We start from the raw sequence: 20,883 nt of genomic DNA on the forward strand, positions 1-20,883 counted from the left end.
TAATGCAATTGTATTTCAAACAAATTAACATATATTTAGAGAACAATCTTGAAACTCTAAGTAAGTTGCTTTATTGATGACCTAAGTGTTTAGTGAGAAAAGTTGGGACTGGGCCTTACCTTTCTGAAGGGCAATTTTTAATTGTTTAATTTAGATCTCTATTTGATCTAATTTAATTTATCGATCCAACTTCAAATAAAACTTCTATAACAGTGTGATATTTCGCTTAAGGTTGATAACTATTGCCAGCTGTTCGTTATAAATTTTCAAGTTAAATTTCATATACTCATTATTGTTAATGCATATCTAAATTCTTTTTAATCATAAACGATCTTTTCTATTCTAGCAACATTCACTTAGGTAAACACATAAAAAACAAATTCCAACTCAAGTTAATTTTTCAGATTTGGTTAGTGTTAGTGCAAGAGGAAGGTTTGATTTTCATTATTGTAATGCACTAAATTATTTACTTATTCAAGTTATTTCAGACTTAATCAATGTCAATAATCTGATTTTATTGTAGAATTTAAATTAAAAGTTTTGGTATGAATTTTTTTCCCAATTATCTTAACTTATGTCTACTACAACTATGGTAGTACATTAAGAAATTTTCCTATTTGAGTTAAATTTCAAATTCATTTGTTAAGGGCACTGGAAAATTTGATCTTGAATGAACAAAATTGAAAGATTTTGGTGAGAAGGTTTATTTTATTTCAAATTACATTTTCACTTACTCACCACAATTTGGTAAGTTTAATCAAGCATATTAAAATACTTGCCTCTTTAACTTGAAATATCTGATTTCTTTCATACTATGGTAAGTGCAAAAACATAATTTAAGCATCAACATGAATTATTTTGCTACTATGATTTCCAACATCCTGAAAAGATTTACTTCCACTTCTGATATTTGGTTAGAAATTTAATGATCATTGTGAAGAAATTCTTATATAAATAATCACCTTATTCCATCTCTCATCAACACATCTCTTTGAGAACCTCATCAATAAACATATAATTTTCATTTTCTTTCTCAAAAATTAAATAATGGATGACTTCTTAGAGCGTCGGGCAAGTTTATATAAACATGCTAGTGAATTGATTGGGGATTTTGATGTTGACATGGGAATAATAATTTTTTCTCCCGCTGGTAAGCCTTACGCTTTTTTCCACCCTACAGATGATGTTGTTGTTAATCGTTTTTTAAATCCAGATAAGCAGCTTAGTGAAAATAGTCGCCTTGTTGCTGAAAAAACTCAAAAAACAGTGAATTATCTCAAATTTCGGCTTCATGAGTATGATATGATAAAAGCTGATGCACGTGATCGAAAACTTGCACTCGACAAAATTTCTGTCAAGAAAAACTGGTTTGATTCTATTGAGAGTTTTGATGCAGAGAAGGTGGCGAAATTTGATGTTATTTTGGAAACCATTCTTTTTAATTTGGAAATTCGTTTGGAACAGTTGGAAAAAGGTGCTTCTTCCTCTGCACAAGACCCTCCAGAAGATGCTAATTAAGCATGCAGTGATTCCAAAATATCAAAGCTCCATGTGATGAAATAATTAAGTTTAGATTCATACATTTTAAATGTGTTGTTTTAATTTTAGTTTTTATTTTAAATTTAATGATGTTACTTGAATTGAATTCAATTTTAATTTCTGTTTATGATATCTGATCTTTGAGTTATTTAAAATACTATATCAAATTTCTAGTGTAGAGTTCATCATATTGCGTGCCTCGGAAATACATAAGTGTTCTACTAAAATGCATTAGCTAAACTAAAAACATAGCACACGCTTGCCTTGTTCTCAGGATTAATTATAAGAGACGCACTCAAAATTATCAAGCACCATCTTGCCAAGGTCAATGGTAATTAAGAGAAAGCAAAGCATAAAACGTTCTTAAAGTAATGAAGAGTACTTGGAAGTAAATTTAACACAAAAATACAATATTTAAAGGATGATACACTTATAATTCTTTCTTTTCACTAATGAAAAACAAGAAATATTACCTTTTTCTCATTGTAATAATCTATTTTTATTTATCATATTTTACAATTATTGCACATAACCTCCTTTAATTAGAACTCTTTAAACATATTGTGTGCCTCTCTTATAATTAATCCTGAGAACAAGGCAAGCCTGTGCTATGTTTTTTAGTTTAGCTAATGCATTTTAGTAGAACACTTATGTGTTGTAACGACCCGCTAGGATGGGGGCTTTGACCATTTTATCCTACCCGTACCCTTCTGAGACTAGGAACGAGCTAAATGCGAGCTCAATGAGTTAGAATTCTAGAAACTAAAACTTGAATTCATGTGTGTGTTTGTTGAAAACTTGTTTTCATTTCCGTTGGGGGTGACTTAGTAAATTTGACCTCCATTGGGAATTCCGAGGCCACGGGTGAGTCCGTAGCATGTTTTTACATTGATGTGCATGTCTGGTTTGTGTCTATAGGGCCTCGGATTAATATTGAGATTTCGAGCGAAAATCTGGTGAGAAAATCAGACTCACTGGTCGAATGGGACCGCTGCAGCGGGCGTAGGACCGCTGTAGCGAGTCCGCCATAGCGGTGTTAGCGGAACATGGACCGCTGCAGCGGTCGACGGGAGGCAGAATTGACGTCTATAATATAAAATTTCGAACCCATTCGGCACATAACACCAAAACAGTTTTAAAGAAAGTGAGAGGCGATTTTCTAAGGCTAGGGTGAAAATACTCCTTGAAGGTAAGTCCTAACCCTTTAGTCGTTCATTCCATTGTCATCCTTAAATTCTATGAATAGCTTAAGGTCCTTTAATAGTGATAGAATGCGTTAGAACCCTAGAAAAAGTAAAACCCTAGAATAATGAATGGGCTATTGATTTCGTTATTGTTTAATCATCTAGAAGTATAGATTATCACTTCTTAGGATGATAAATTGATTATTAATGGTGGATTATTGCATATTGAGACCTAGGGTTCTAATAAAAATGGGAGCTTTAGCTAAAAACTATTGAAAAGGGGTTAAGTTGATTAGAAAACCCACGAATTGATATAGTAAGGTTGTTGAGAGTATTATTATGATGATTTCACAACAAGTGTTAGTCCACCAATTGAAAAGGGTAATAGTACATGGGTTTTCTTCCCTAAATTGTTGTTAATGAATGATTAGATGATCCATTGCTCACTTGGCGTTATATTGCTAGACTTTGAACGTTCTGAGGCTTTGCGAAAGGGGAAAGCTCTTGCGGAGTGATTGCTTTGATCCAGTTTTGCTTTGAGGTAGGTTACGGTTTACTTGAGTTAGATTTTGATTATTTGATTGTGTATGTCATAGAATTGATGGGAAAAAGCATGTCTAGGTCTTCGGACACGGAGTTCGGGTGAATATTACTTAGATTGGTGTGACTTGATTATGTGGTCTGATTTCTTCTACTATATATAATGAACTTGAGGAGTGTTCCTAAGATTATTGAAAGGAAGATGTTCATATATACCCTTCACTGATTGATTGAAATATTTGTATAATTAGGCTATGGTTGAGTAGATCTATTTTGAGTCTTGCTATGACTTGTGATATTGTGACTTACGCTTCATTGATTCTGGCTTTACCAAGTGTTCATGAGTATACATTGTGTTTCGAAGTTTGAGACACTGTTGATAATATCTTGTGATGGAAAATATACATCTACATGAGGCACATTTGACAGAGGGTGACGATGTGACCTAGTTGTGAGTTCGTCGTCCGAGGTTAGTTTCGGAACAAGTGGTACATGGACACCATGGGTCCCTTGCAGGTCATGACTATTTGGGGAAAACATTACCATTTAGCATGTGTATACACAAATTGAGAGATTGTATTGTTTGCATTGCATCTAGCTTCGTATATTTGTGACTCAATGTTGATATTGGTGATTGGGTGATGATTGGTTCTGGATTACTCTGTTTTGTGATTTTATGTTGTTGTACCTGTCTGTCTATTCTATTTATTTTATGAATTTATGCATGATACTAATATTAGTCGGCCAATGATACCTACCGGCATAGCATAGTCCTTGTTGCACTCTTTCGACATTTAGCTTCGTCCGTCCTCACATTAGATATGAGGGTGAGCTTCTATCCATGCCATGCCGCCTGAAGATCTCTCCTATTTTGGATATCTACTTCCTTTCAGACATTTTGATTATGATAGACAGTTATTAATTCTTTAGACAGCTTAATGTTAGAGTCCTTGTACGATGACTTTCGGATTTTGGGATTGTAATAGTTAGAACTTCCGCATTTTTATATTTATTATGGCATGATTAGACGTATTTATGAGTTGATTTTGTTTAAGTAATTATAATGGTTTAATTGATTAAGTAATTGGTTTACGGGATAGTTCACCCACTAGGGAAATTAGCGTAGGTGCCACTCGCGACTATTTGGGACATGACATGTATAACCTCGGAAATATGAAATTGTTATGAACTCTAAAACATAGAACATCATTTTGAGAGACATTTAATTATTATTACGAAATCTTTCGCTTGACATTAAGAATCAAAAGTACACATGGTAAAAGAAGTTTTAACACAATGACTAATTTTTTTCAGGTATGACACTAAGTGGATAGTTTAACATTTGTAAAGAGCATACGTATATACACAAATGTTATGAAATGTTTAAAACGTCAAGTTTCAAAAACCTTATCTCCATACAAATATTATAATCACGAAATTTTTCACGAAAGGAAGAATAACTAAATTTTCAAAAGCCTTAGTCATTGTGTTAAATAGACTAAGAAGAATATTTAGTCTTAGAGCTTCTTAGTTATTCTTCCCCTTAGTTTTTGTAATAGCCAGCCCACTAGTCTATGTCTGTTTTGGGCATATGCCCGCACGGCTTTAAAATGTGTCACTAGGGGGTAAAGTCTACTTATATACCCAATATATATCTTGTGTTTTGTCGATGGGCATATGCCCGCACGGCTTTAAAATGTGTCACTAGGGGGTAAAGCATGCGTACTTATATACCCAATATATATCTTGTGTTTTGTCAATGTGGGACTTTTCTCCTAAGCTGAGGTGTCATGTCACGCCCCGAACCATGGCCTAGGCGTAACACGACACTCGGGCCTTGCTTGCATGTGTCCGAGCGAACCTCATGGCTTGCTTGTCAACATGGGCATCAAAACAACATAATCTATATGATGCAATTTAAATGAATCATGAAAACGTAATTGCGGAATAAAGTCTTGAAGTAATCTCATAGCATGAAAAATCATGAAAACGTAATAGTCTGCAAACGTAAAAGCATAACTGACTCCGTGAACTAACATCTGTCTATGAAACCTCTAAAACATGTCTGAATACTAACTACCAGGACATGGCCCTGGACTACCATAAACTGAATACTAGTGCAGACTCCATGTTGAACCCCGAGAGAAGTGGGGCTCACCAATAAGCTGATAACTGAGGTGATCCTACTGTGCAGGTGTATGCTCCTAAAACCGGTATCTGCATCGTGAAGTGCATGCCCCAAGCAAAAGGGACGTTAGTACATGGTGAATAGTACTAGTATGTAAAACTCCGTTGAAATAAAGAACATGGCACAACATAGGTATAGGACATGAACCGAAAACCGAATATAACTTGAACATGAGTACGAAAACATGAGTAAAGTCCGAAAACGTAAATCAATGGAAATACGTGTATATATAACCGCTTGTAACGTGGGGAATGCTATAGATAACCGACAACATGATCCGGTACTTGCGTCCTACCAAGAACACTCACACCTTGCCAAGGATATGAGATTTAAGTAATAATAAGCATGTAAGGATCCAACTACATAATGAAGGTGTTGCCTCCTTGCGACAACCCTTATCCTACAAAGGCTACGTAGTTTCGTGCTTTACCGAGCCTTCTCGGTTAACTAAGCAAATCCCAAAAACATGAACATGATATACTTGGCTAAGAAGCCCATGATTTTCGTGAAATAACTTGTAATATAACTTGTAATCATGATTTCACGAAATAACTTGTAATATGATTTCATGAAATATCTTGTAACATGGTTTCATGAGATAACTTGTCATTAACTTGTCATAGTCTTGCAAACATGTTCTTGATTCATGAGTAATAACAATAGTTCATAATTATATATATAATTGACTTGAAAACATGCTTGTAACTTACTAGATAACATCATAAAGTTTCATATAAACATAATGAGAACACATGAGGAAGAATTCATGATTCATGGATTAAGCTAGGGTTCCTAATAACCATAATGGAAGATTAGGAATACAATAACGAATATAGATACAAAATTCATGTACATAAATACATAAATACGGGCTACCAATATGTTGGGTTTAATGCCCTAGGATTTGAACTTCATGGATATCAAGAAAGGGAGCATGGGGAAGAACGTAGAGATCCCCACATGTGGATAGAAGTTCTACATACCTTAATTGCTCCAAAACTTGAATTAAAGACTTGAATTTTGGAGAAGATTTCCTAAATCTTGATTCTTGAATCTTGAGATGGGTTTTCTTGAAAATCCTAGATTAGGAACAATGATTTCTTGCTTAGATTATTAGAGTATATGATAGAATTGAGTGGGAAGGGTTTGGATTGACTTACCTTGATGTTTTGGATTGTTGCTAGGGCTTGGAATTGTGAATAATGAAATAAAAGAACTCAAGGCTTGAATTTATACAAAAGTGAGGCGGAAAATTATATGGACATATTATACGGTCCGTATAAAGTTATAAGGTCCGTATAATATGACCATATTTTATCATGGCGCAAAACAGAATGTCGAGTTGAAGTTTCATGAAGTACGGACGAATTATACGGTCCGTATAAAATTATATGGACCGTATAACTAGTTCGTATAACATGACCAATGAGCGGACTGCTCTGTAATCCTTCAGTAAAATGGCCATAACTTTTTGTACAGATGTCCCCTTGACTCTCATAATATACCATTAGAAAGGTATTTCAAAGGGCTACAACTTTCATTCAGGAAGTTTTCCCAAATGCCTAATTAATAAAGTGGTTATGGTCGTTGGAAGGAAGACCTTTTACAAACTCACTTGCAAACATGCCCTGTAGAGTGGCTTCCAAATTTGCTTTGCCCAAAGACATTTCTTATGACTTGATTAGTTTTAAAAACACTTCCTATAACCCTCATATTGGTTTCATTATATTATCATCTTACGAGTCAAACCTTAGCCCGAAATTACAAGGTGTTACATGTCACATACACCCCCTCTTGTGAACTCAGTGTCCTCGCTGAGATTTGCCCCACCGTATGGGATTGCCTAGACTCATCATCCCGTCTTCCCGGGATTGGACTAAACTCAGTTGAACTCTGGCCCACATCGACAAGGCTGACACAGGAGTGGCTCATATACCATCTGTAATAGCCCAGCCCACTAGAGATATTGTCTGCTTTGGGCCTAGGCCCGCATGGCTTTAAAACACACCACTAAGGGGTAAGGCATTCTTACTTATATATCCATCATATCTCCTGTGTTTTGTCGATGTGAGACTCTTCTCTGAAGCTGGGGTGCCATAGTTTTCAAAAGCCTTATCGCCATACAAATACTTTTTTAGGTATGACACCAAGATGAGCTTTTTAGTTATTCTTCTTCGTAGGTCCAGAGGATAAGAACACATGATTTCAGTGTGCATTAAATTAAACATGTCAATTCTATGGAGTTTTTAGATATTCTACTTTTAATTTAGTATATCTTTCCTTTGATTTATTATAAACTAATTTGTAAGTCCTCTTAGGACTGTATTAAAGAGGAATCTCATGTAAACATCATCGAATAAGGTGAACTCTTAGGGAAGGAAATTAGGAGTATGGAAGCACACCTTTCAAGAGCGGCAGAAATTTATTGCACTTTGTATTTATATCAAATTAAAAAATTAGGTAACAAAGGTACTCGTCTTACGTACGTGTGCCTTTCTGGTGGCGGGAAAAAACAATAGAAAAAGATCATCCTCAAGGCGAGTATTATTTGCTTAAGAGAAAATGAGGGCTTTCTTTTCCGTTCTTTGGGACCTTTTGAGCCCCTCTCTTATCTTTTTTGTAATTGAGAAGAGGGAAGGAATTTAAATTAAGTGACATCAATGAACTATTGTTGATGGACGTGACACTCCGATGTTTAATTACACTTGTCTTGCATTTATTAGTTTGATGTAAAATAATGGGTGCGGTTTTACCTTCCAACTACATCTACCGTTCATTATTATATAAAAATATTTTTTTGTTATTATTCTCAATAAGCCATCAGTTGACATTCCCAAAATCTCACATCGTTTCCGTACTTGATATCTTGTAAACCTAATAATTTTTTAATTTACTCAGATAAGAAGTGAAAATATATGCAATGTGACAAAGAAATATTCTGAAATCTCACCAAAGCAAGAGAACAGTTTTGAGATTATACCCAAGTAAATTCTCCTGTCCTTACTTTTCTACTTCTAAAAAAAAAAATGAAAGGACCATATCGTTTAAGCTACATAATACTGAACTATTATTCTTAAATTTAGGAAACTAACCATAAATAAATTTGAAATACATTCTTTTTGCAGCCCCAGGTGGATGGTTATGGTATTTCAATTATTGATGATCAGAAAAAGTGGAGCTCAACTCACAAAAACATGCACTCTATATATATATATACTCAATATTTAAGTCCATTCATTTATCAAAAATAAAAAAATTGAAGTCCATATTGTGCTTACTTTAATGGAGAGAAGATTTTATTAAGTTATTTAAATAGAATAATCTTGACGTGCATTAATTTGCTTACTTGCTTAATTTAAATTTCTTCTATTTTTTTTTTTTGGAAATAAGCCTTCCACTCATGCACACCAATACATTTCTAATACGTATTGCGATTTTTATGTTTTTATTTAACCTTTTTTCAATGGGCAATTCCAAATTGATGAGGTAACAAAGCAAGATGATAACATAATAGAAGGAAGCAACACTAAGCAAGACCAAGTGTTTTAAAAGGCGTTTTCGGGGCGAGCCCCGGGGCGAGCCCTGGGGCGGGGCGTACCAAAAATGCCCCGGGGCGATGGGTCGGGGCGAAAGTCCCCAAAGGCGTACGCCCAGCAATTCGGGGCGTACGCCCGGGCGTTTGGGGCGAGTTTTTTTTGTTGGGGCGTGTTGGGGCGTAAGCCCAGAAAACTTCTTCAAACTAAAATGAAATTTGTTAAATAAGTCCTTAATATAATGCCCAAATTCTCAAAAGTCAACATGTAATTACTCAAATGTTTTAAAAAGGAACTGAAGCATTATATTTAAAAGTCAAGACCTTTTTTTATTGCTAGAATGCCTAATATATATTCTTTTTCAATTATTTATCTTGTCTTCTACTATCTCAAAAAAGTAACGAGCAGTCACTTGTACTTATAAGTAGCGTATAATAGATTGTTCTAATTAGTTTTTTTGTGAGGGTGGAGTGTGTGTGTGTGTATATATATATATATATATATATATCACTTATTTATAGTTTTCTTCAATTTTTTACGCTATTTCACCTATTTAAAAGTATTTATTATAATTATATCATTTTATAAAATACTAAAAATTAAAATCCCATGGGGCTTACGCCCCGTGCCTCGGGGCTTACGCCTCATTGAGGCAGACGTAAAACGCCCCGCCTTACGCCCTCGCCTTTTAAAACATTGAGCAAGACAATTAGAAAATCCATTATAGATGTACAAATATTTAATTGCAAACACAATAACTAAAATGAGCTATGAATTCGGTATCAAATTCATAACCTAAAAAGTAATTAAGAGGCAATAAGTTGGATTAATAATTCAGAATATGATAATTAAACTTCTGTATTTTAATTTTTATGAAAATGCACAAGCCACTACAAAAGCTAAAAAGAAGTAAATTCTCAAAGTTGACACGGTTTAAAGAATTCTAATTAAAGGAGGTTATGTGCAATAATTTTAAATAAGATAAATAAAGATAGATTATTAAAATGAGAAAAAGGTAATATTTCTTGTTTTTCGTTAGGGAAAAGAAAGAATTATAAGTGTATCATCCTTTAAATATTGTATTTTTGTGTTAAATTTACTTCCAAGTACTCTTCATTACTTTAAGAACGTGTGATGCTTTGCTTTCCCTTAATTATCATTGACCTTGGCAAGATGGTGCTTGATAATTTTGAGTAACTACTTCAAAATATTTATCTATCCAAGTTATATTTTAAATTCTCATTATTGTGCAGGGGTATCTTCAAAAAGTTTAATCATAATAAAAAGAAATATATCCTCGCAACAATCACTTAAGTAGTCCATTAAAACGTATTCTTATTCAAGTTAATTTTAGACTTGAATCAGTGTCGAGACATGTAAATAATTTGGTTCTATGTTAGAATTTGGAATTAAAAATTTGGTATGAAGTTTATGTTTCTTCTAACTTGTATTAACTTTTGTCTACTAAAATTATAATAGCACATCACTATTACATTTTTTTATTCGAGTTAAATTTCAGACCTATATTTGTTAAGCGCAATGACAAACTTGATGGTGGTTATATTGAGTTTTTGAAGATTTTGATCTGTAGATTTTTTTTATCTCAAACTGTATTCTCACTTGCTCAACACAATTTGGTAAAGTCATCATACGTATTAAAACATTTACCTTTTTAATTTGAAAGTTTTACTATTATTGCAAGTGCAAGATCATATTTTAGGTATCAATAAGAATTTATTTTGCTACTATAATTTTCTGCATGATGAAAAGATTTCGCTAGAATCACTTACCATAATTGTGAAGAATTTGTATATAAGGGGAAATGGCGATTTTAGTCCCTGTGTTATAACTTTATTCCAGTTTTGATCCTTGTATAATTCGACTAAGCATATTTAACCTCCAATTAGTATATACATGCTATTTTGATCCCTCAAACTAACGGGAGTTAAAAACTTAACGGAATCATTATTTATATTCAAATAAGAAAGAGCAAACATAAAAATAAAATTTAAGTTGGAGCTACGACTCAAAGGTAAATTCGAAAATTGTGGTGCCCAAGTCACTGGTTTCAATAGAACTAACTTAGTTCTCAAAGAATTTCTCCTCAGACTTGCCCAAAACCCAAAAGGGACAATGAGAAAGTAAGTAGTAAATAACAAGAAACCATAAAAATGACAATAAATTTCATCAAGAAGGAGATGGGTTGTACCTATAGGTCTTTGGATAGAGAAAGAAGAAAATCTGTGGAGTGAGAAGTGAGGGGTTTAGCCAGTGTATGAAGGTAGAGTGGTAGACGCCATGGATAAGGAGAGATGAGCGGCATTAATCTTAATTCTTTATTTCCTTTAATTCTCAAAATTAATAAAAATAATGACTCCATTAAGTTTTTAACTTCCGTTAGTTTGAGGGATCAAAATAGCACGTATATACTGATTAAAGATTAAATATGATTAGTTGAATTACACAAGGACCAAAACTGGAATAAAGCTATAACACAGGGGCTAGAATCGCTATTTGCCATACATATAAATAATCTTCTTATGTCATTTCTTATAAGCAACACATTTGCCTGAGATTCTCATCAATAAAATTAAAATTTTCTTTATCCTTTCTCAAAAAATAAGTTATGGCAGATAAAAAGCCGCTAGGACGTCAAAAGATCACTATGGCCAAAATAGAAAACAAAGATGCCCGATACGCAACATTTTCAAAGCGTCGGGATGGTTTGAATAAAAAAGCTAGCGAATTGATTGGACAATATGATCTTGATATAGGAATAATAATCTTTTCTCCCACCGGTAAGCCTTACTCTTTTTTTCACTCTACTGTTGATGCTGTTATTGATCGCTATTTAAATCCAAATACGTTGCCAAGTGAAAGTAATCGTCTTGCTGCTGAAAACTCTCGGAACAAAGTGAAGGAACTAATAGTTAAACTTGATGAATATGATATCACAAAAAATGATGAGACTGACGAGAAAAAATTGTTGGAAGATATCAAGGAATATGATGCAGAGGAGGTGAAAAAACAAGAGATTTGGCTTAAGTCCATTGACGAGAGTTTGAGAAATGGTTTGATGCAGTTGGAAAAGGGTGCTTCTACCTCAGCACAATCCCCTCCATATGATGCTAATTAAGCATACAATGATTTCTAATATATCGAAGCCTCGTACAATGAAATAATTAAGTTTAAATTCATATATGTTGAATGTTCTTTTTTAGTTTTAGTTTTAGTCTTTAAATTTGATGATGTTACTTGAATTCAATAGTGATTTCCATTTATGATGTTTGACTTGTTTGTTAAAATAATTTTGTGTTATATCTATTTTTTTAGTACTGAGTTTATCATTTTAATTATGTGACTCTCTTATAATCTTACAAACACAAGTAGTTTTTGAGATATTTTCTGGTTTAGCTAAAGTATCTTGGTAAGAAAAACTTATGTATAGCATTTCAAAACACAAAAATGTTATAAACTTTAAGGCGGAGAACACCATTTTGAAAGACATATAATTATTGTTATATAGATCATATCTGTAGCAGCATACTTCCAGTTCCTTGTTCCCATGAAAGCATGAGGAATGGTCAATTATTGTGAGGAGATATAAAAAAGTCGAGTCTCTAAAAAACTTATCGGATAGGGAAGAAAGATCACTTCAGTCTATATATCCATTTCAAGTTCAAGACCTTTTCGCTTGACATTAAAAATCTAAAATACACATTGTTAAAGAAATTAATTTGAATTCAGATACAATACTAAGTGGAGCTTTCTAATATTCCTCTCCTACATCATACATGTTTAAACAAATTCAGAGTTAAATCACATTATTTAATAACATTAAAAATATGACCAAATGATAGGAAGTTTTAGAGATATAACCAAGTTTTTCTTTAATTAACCTTCCATGAGCACAAGCATGTAAGGTCATCATATATATCACCAAAGTTGAAAAGTTTGATTTCAAAATGTTAAATTTAGACATGAAAATAGGATATTCCAGAATTTTTGCCTTTTGACAGAAGTTAATCTTAGCATATCGATGTGCACTAACCATATAAAAGCCCTATTTTTCAAAGCATGATGACTTTCCGTATTTAAGTTTATCTGAAGAATCTTGTTGAGATTTAAAAAAACTTACAGCTGGTCACCTTATTACTACATTGAAGGTGCGATTTGTCATTCCATCAATGTTATTTTTCTTGCTTTGATTCCTAACATTTTTAAATATTATGTGATTAGATTACTTCTTAGGGTCTATAAAAGGACATGATTGGATCAAACTTCTTTTGGTCTCGAAAAGAGTCTGACCTACTTACAACACTCAAGGAATGCTTAAGAACTGGACAATAAACATAGATATATCTGATGCTACAAGAGACAAGATAAACTAGTGTTAGTGAGTGATCTTTTTTCGACGTTAGTCGAGCCCCAAAGCGGATCTGAAACATTGGATGGAAGCAAAAATATACAGTGTCCGTTTGGCCTTGAATAACTTTTACTTTTTTTAGCAATGGAATTCCAAATCATGTTTGGATATAAAATCGTTATAATTTTTCAGGAATTAAAAAAACTACATATGCCTATTTTCACCTTTTTTACTCCAAATCACTCACAAAAATTCAACATTTTTTCAAGTTGTATTCATGTCCAATCACAACTCTAATTTTCAAATTATCATTTTTCAACTTTTTTCAAATTTCACATCTTTTATGTCCAAACGCCCACTATATGTGCACCCACTATTAATATGAACCCTAGATCTCCTGATACGGAAATAGTTATAAGATCCTTGTTTTGAGGCATTCATTGTGACAATTTTCTAAGATAGAAAAACACACACACACACACATGCACCAGTCCAATTAAAAGGTAATGGGACCTTGTTCTAATTCAAAAACAGGGTGCCCCGTTAATTTGCCTATAAATGAGGTGAGAAAAAACAAGACATAACACAAAAACATTCCTAGTAGAAGTTTGTTACCCCAATTAATGAAAGGCTTAATGCATATGCGGCCCCTAAACTTGTCTCTTTTTTTCATTTTGGCACCTCAACTAGGTGTTGTTCCTATTGAACTTCTGAACTCGTCCTCAAGTGTGTCTATCAAACACAATCCGACTTACATAGTATTCCATATTCAATGTAGCAACATGTTAATATATATTCCAATTCAATTGTGTCATCTCTTAGCTAAGATTAGCAGCAATTGAGAGGGGAAAAAAGAGAAGCTCTTAATTAAGCTGGCAGTCGAACAGCAGAAATCGACACATACATGACCTAAAGAATAGTTTATGACATGTCTAAAATATTAGTCCACCTTCATTTCCCCGATTTAATTTATACTTCTAACAAAAATCAGATTTAAGGGGTTTGATAGACACACTTGAGGACGAGTTCAAGGGTTCAATAGGAAACAACACTTAGTTGAGGTACCAAAATGAAAAAAGAAACAAGTTTAATGAAAAAAGGAACAAGTTTAAGGGGCCGCATATGCATTAAGCCTTGATGAAAACTGTATCTTAAATGTAAAAGGAACTAAGTACAAGGATAGCCACATGCATCAGGCCAAAATTAAAAATAAGAAGAAAAAAAAAGATATTGACCTTTTGACCCATTTTAAATGTTGTTTTAGTCCTTAAAGATATTCCAAAATAGTATCATTCTAAAAATCAAGACAAAATTAATTGAGTATTATTACTTTTTATATTACCCTTGTTATTAAAGAGGTCAAATTACGTGATTAGTACTCAGGATAATTTTGTTTGGCCAAAAGTAGCTTTTAATAGTCAAATACAAATAAGAAATACATAAGCATAATTTATAAGTAATACTTTATATTTAATATTTTCTTAATGGACATGATAAAACTTTAAACATTAAAATAGGAAGCAGGGAGTATTCGTTTACGAGGAGGTCCAACAAGTAAAAATTGGTTGATGTTCACGCAATAAACTCACACGCTTAACCCTTAACCACATGCATATTATCGATTTCCAAAGTAATTATCGATTTTAATACACTCCTATATAGTGTGAACGTTATCCTTTGCACTAATTAATTACTTTGCATAATTCCATTATTAAACGAGCTTAATTATTGTTTTTTTCTTCTTTTTCTTTTGGTGGAAGAGATCGTCAAAGTTATAAATTGTCAGACACATTTTGGGATTGATTTGATACACTTGCATATTATATCTCAATCATCAAGCTAGTGCCAGATAGCATTACTCTTGGAGAGAGTTCAAATAGTGTTTTAAAAGATCTAAAAGGTCAAAATTGTCCTGAAATTATGCGTACATAAGTTAAAAGTTGATCTCGAATCTATCCATGTTTTTATTAAAGTGGCTCAAAATTGCCTTTGGACTAACGAACCTCTTTTTTTTTTTTTTTTTTTTTGTAATTAACATTTATCCTAAATTATCTGTCATCGGTCCTAATAAAATAAAGTGGACTAAATTTACCCTTATGCTATACATATGATCTAATTTTACTCTATATTGTAGACTAGCGTGTGAATATTATTCTATTGGTATCAACCAGAGTAGACCAATTGTTTGAGTACGTAATTCTTGTAAGTTCTATTGGTACCGTGGATAAAGAAATTCTTTCCTTTTATGGACCACAAAGACAATATCAGATAAACCGGTACATATATGTTACTTCGATGGGACCCTTCTCACTTTTTCAATTTTTAAAATATTTTTATTTTGGAACCACTATTTGTGATGCTGATGCTCTTGGAGCCCAAGGCAAATAATCAAATAAAAAGAGACATGCAAACGTTATACAATTAGCCATTTGTTAAAAATTAAAGGTTGCAGTGGATTGGAGCGGTAATTACATCTTCAGTTTCAACAAGTTCGGGTTTGAGCCCTTAGTATGAAGACGTCTTTAGTAGGGAGTTTTTTATTCCGCAAAAGGGCACGTCCAGGCACAAATTGAATTAGTCGGTGCAAAGGTGGAGGTGGAATATTATGTACGGGCTCGAATAAACCCAATAACTTTTGCTGGGGTTCTCTATTTATATTAGAAAATCTATTAAATATGTAGAAATACTTAACTGTGAACCTAGTAAAAACAAGCTACACTTCAGTGACAAGTCCAGAATCATAAATTCCAAATCCTGATTCTGCTTCTGATCTTACCAAAGCTGGAACCACGACTAACCCAAAGAACTAAAATGAGCTATGGATTCAAAGACAAGTTCAAAACCTATAAATAAAAAAATTAAAATCCTGATTCTACGTACTTCTGATCAAGCTACAAAGTGGATACCGAACAACCAAAAGATATAATCTACTATTTGTTAGCCAACTTCATAAAAGAAGAGGTTAGAATAAGAGATCGAGTAGGAATATAATGAGTGGGCTTGATCCATATTCCTTGTAGTAGTTGTACTAGTAGAACTAGAGTGAGCAAGTGATTACTAAAGTCACTTTCTTGAGAAAAAGCAATATATGTCTTGAATTGTTCCCAGTTATTGCAACTTATATTCATTTTTCATATGATAAAAAAAATATTTTTTTCTAGATCAAAGTGGGTGCCTATTTTCAAACCAACGTGCACCATGAAATACGCTAATAATATAGAGACATGCAAATGTACCTAAGCCATTAATTTTGCAACTCTTATATATTAAATGAAGGCCCTTTTCTGCTTTTTGTTCTTTATGTTATTAACAAAAGAGACATGCAAACGTACGACCATTATCATTTGTTAGCCAACTTCAAAAAAGGATGTTAGAAGAAGAGAGTAGGAATATAATGAGTGGACTTGGCTTGATCCATATTATCACCGAAGGTTATGGTGAGATGGATATAATTCTTACATCTTAATTAGAAGTCTCAAATTCTAGCTCTGAACTAGAAAAAATCCTTATATATATAGGAAGCACTTCCCCTTTTGATGCTAGCTTTGGTCTAGATTCTGTATTTATATTAAAAAAATAATATAATATGTATAAGTAATTTAGTAAGGACCCAGTAAGTTACTTTTTATAAAATTCCGAACCCTTAAATTCAAAATCTTAGTTTCGCCTCTACCTGTCGTAGCGCGAATCCAAATTAGTTGGAACACTAAAACGAATGCTGAACGCCGAAAGCGGAAAAGAAAAACTAAGATCCATATCCCTAGTAGTGGTAGTAGTACTAGTAGACATACAGTGAGCAACTGAAAGCTAAGGTCACTTTTTTGAGAAAAAGCAATACGTCGGAATTTATTCCAAATTATTGCAACTCATATTCATTTTTTCTAGCTCAAAGTGGGGTGCCTATATTTTCAAACAAACTTGCACCATGAAATACACTAGTAAAAATATAGAGACATGTAAATATACCTGAGCCACTAATTTTGCAACTTCTATATTAAAAGAAAGCACTTTTTGTGTTTTTTTTGTTCTTTATGTTATTGGCATTTCGAGTCAGTGATTCATTTTGGATAGTTATGATTAGTTCACTATGTATAATTCCTTTGCTGGCTACCACACTTTTTCTGTTACTCTTTTAGCCAATCAATCTTAATTTCATGGGATTTCTCCAATCATTTATTGCCACTGTCATCTTATTGATGAAGCAGGTTGTAAGGAAAGGCAAAAAAGTGAGAATACTTACTAAAGGTACGGAGTAATTAAGTAAATAAAAGTGTCCTCCATGTAACAGTTCGAGTCGCACGGCCATCTATTAGTAAAAAATATTTTCACATGTTTGGTTCATAATAAAAATCACATGCACATGTAAGAGGCATATTGATAATTAACTAAATAAAAGTGTGCTCTATCTAACAGTAAATAATTAATTAATGAAATAAACGTGTGTCCTCTTTAATCATTTAAATGATGTGATGAGATGAGATGAGATGGTTACTGACTTCAAGCCCAATAGTCGTTTTGTTCAAGTCCAATTTGCCTTTTTTATGTTATACAGTTCTAAAGGAGATACTAAATATATAGTACTGCCAAAAATACTTGGTGTGAGACTTGGTAATTAATCGATTCCACGAGATATAATAACTTTTGCAAATCGTTGAAAGAATCATATTTAGCAGACAGTTTCTTTTTTCTCTTTTTATGTTTCTTCCACAATTTAAAAAATTATATATTGTGCTTTCCAATTCATAATTGTTAACAATATGTTAGACTTTCTTTCCCCTAGTAACTGCAGCAATATATTTTTATTTGGCATACTATGCCTTCATTATATTATTATAGTTTATGTTTGAAAGACAACTGAACTCTCTCTACACTAGCAATTAATTAAGGAATAGAATGTGAAAGCTTCATATATATTCCAGCTATTATTCCAAAATATTAAAAAATCTCTTCTTTTTTTTAAAAAATAAATAAATTAATCTCAATAATGTTAAACTTCAACTATTTTCAGAAGCAATACGTTGACATTCTCATAAGATCTTTAAATATCGTTTACTTTGTAGTTTTTAGTATACCTAAATATAACCAATTTTGTAGTTTAATTTAAAGCTACTCGCGATAAGCAAGTCAAAATACTATAAGACGAAGAAATATTCTAAAATCCCAACAACTACAGTGGTTATAAGTAATCCAACTAATTTCCCCTATCCTTTTTTCTTTCCAATAATTTTTTTGGTTTCTTACTCGTTGTTCAATACTAGCTTTAGAGCTCGATTAATCAAGATTCGGGCAATTTTCCGACGAATTGAATGAGGGAAGTCCATCAGAATGGCTAGCTTTTCCTGAACGACATTCAGTCCGAAATCGCATATTTCTGACATCGACATTTGCATGTTTTTGTAGTCGCGAAGCGCTTCTTATCAGAATTATTTTTATTTTCAAGGCTCGAACCCGAGACCTCTGGTCAAAATGAAGGTCCTAGCTATCACCACAACCTTAGTGATCTTCTTACATTTTTAATCAAAATAAGTCATTTTTTTAAGTCTGAAATATTAATAATCAATTTATGAATCTACACATATATAAAGTTAGTACATTTCTTTTTAGCAGCCCCGAGTGGATATGGTTATGGTACTTCAATTATTAATGATCAAAAGAGTGGAGCTCAACACACTATAAAACATGCACACTACACTCAATAATTCAAGCCCCTGGATGGTGCTTCTTTAGTGGAGAGAATACTGGGTTTTTATTAGTTATATTTAAATAATAAATAGAATATTACTGACATATAACAGAAAGTAACTTCACCGACTTGCTTACTTGCTTTGCATTTCTTCAATAGCTTATGAATTGAGACTTCCACTCATATACACCTATATACGTTTCTATGACAATCACATACGTACGTAAAATTGCACATTTATAATAAATATGGACGGGGCAAGGAGCCTCAATTTAAAGTTTATAGGTTCAGGATTCTAGTTCTTTTAAGTTACTGAATTATATTCTAAAATGATAACATGTACATATTCAATGAATTTCATAAGCAAATACAAGATTTAAACCAAAAATACTGGATTTGAACGAATCCGTAAACTATATTCTAATTCCATCCTTAACAATAAATGGTTGCACGAGCGTAATTACAATCCATGAAAAGTCAATCATAACATTTTTTTGGCGGAAAAGCGAATGGCAAGCGGAACAATGCGATTCGGTCTTAACCCCATAACTATTTCACTGTGTAGATAAATTACTTTCTTTAAATGTAGAATTTATTAGCTCAAATTTTTTACGTGTTTATTTTTTTATATTTAAAACTCTTCCCCTGAAAATTTTGATTGTGCCTTAGAACGGTAGGAGAAAGAAAATTGATGAAAAACATAACTAGAGAGAGAGAGAGAGAAATATAATCTTTTCCCACAATAAAGAATCAAAGCAAACCATGAAAGCATGATAGTTTTCTTTCTACCAACTCAAAAGCTACGTCCAAAATGATGTCATATAAAGCAATAACTTTAAGATTGAAAAATGCTTTACTTGATCGAGCAAAATAACTAACTAGTATACTACTAGTATAACTTAATGATTATATTAGAGGGTTACGTGCCCCTCACAAACCTTAATATTCTAATATAATATGTATACTATGAATTATGAGCACATCATACATGTATCTCCTTACGTTATGAATCTCCTCTTTCTTGAATTCATGTTTATTCTTCACTTCGTATATAGTTCAAATACTACAACTCAAGTTACAACTATCGCCGTCCAACTTTATTTAATTTATTGATAGATAATCTTCTTCGTATAGTCCGTATCTTATTTCTTTATTAGTATTATTATTACAGGGAAGTATATTATACTTGAACAGTGAATGGTATCAAGTTAACTTAGATCAAATTACTAGTACAAGAGAGTTATTTTTCAACAAATCAATAATATGTTTGCTAATTAAAAGTATATTTAATACTATCCAAATAAATTATAGGTAAGTCTGTTGTCATAAATTAGAAATATAGGTTAACTGATCCACTACTTCATCTCCATAGTTTAGTATAGTACTGTGCATTGTGAATTAATACAAACACGCATATAACACGTAGCATTTCTTTTTTTCCAAACATTATTCTGGAAATGAAGTAATTTATTAGTGGGATGATTGAAGTCAACCATTCCGTTACACAATGTTCCGGATTTATATGTATCTTTTTTAAAAAAATTATTTTATTACATAGGGGTAGGGAAGGGGAAATGTGGGAGGGATTACAACGTGGGGATTCGAACCCTCACCAGCAACGTGAAATTTCAGGTAGCCAACCAACTGAGCTACTAGATCCCTACGATTTATATGTATCATATCACTAGAAAAGGGGAAAATAAAAAGAAAGCAATTCTTCACTTTAGTATTTCATATTTAACCCCACTTCCACGTTCATCCAACATTGAAATCTTTATGAAAAATATAATTTATTTGGCTCGTAGACAACTAATTATTGGAATTGAGTTCTTTGGTTTACAGTCTTAAAT

At 32.7% G+C, this 20,883-nt stretch overlaps 1 protein-coding gene across 1 annotated transcript; it reads left to right on the top strand.

The window, feature by feature from the left end:
• Positions 1 to 11,603: 11,603 nt before the first annotated feature.
• Positions 11,604 to 12,170, top strand: LOC132058544 (agamous-like MADS-box protein AGL61). The gene has a single exon (XM_059451011.1). It carries the CDS (start codon positions 11,611 to 11,613, stop codon positions 12,118 to 12,120), a length of 510 nt encoding a protein of 169 aa, XP_059306994.1. The 5' UTR covers positions 11,604 to 11,610; the 3' UTR covers positions 12,121 to 12,170.
• Positions 12,171 to 20,883: the final 8,713 nt, after the last annotated feature.

The sequence above is a fragment of the Lycium ferocissimum genome, chromosome 5, assembly GCF_029784015.1.
Source record: "Lycium ferocissimum isolate CSIRO_LF1 chromosome 5, AGI_CSIRO_Lferr_CH_V1, whole genome shotgun sequence".
Taxonomy (NCBI): Eukaryota; Viridiplantae; Streptophyta; class Magnoliopsida; order Solanales; family Solanaceae; genus Lycium; species Lycium ferocissimum.

Coding starts and splice junctions, on each gene's coding strand:
- LOC132058544 (XM_059451011.1), top strand. CDS start 11,611: ATGGCAGATAAAAAGCCGCTAGGACGTCAAAAGATCACTATGGCCAAA.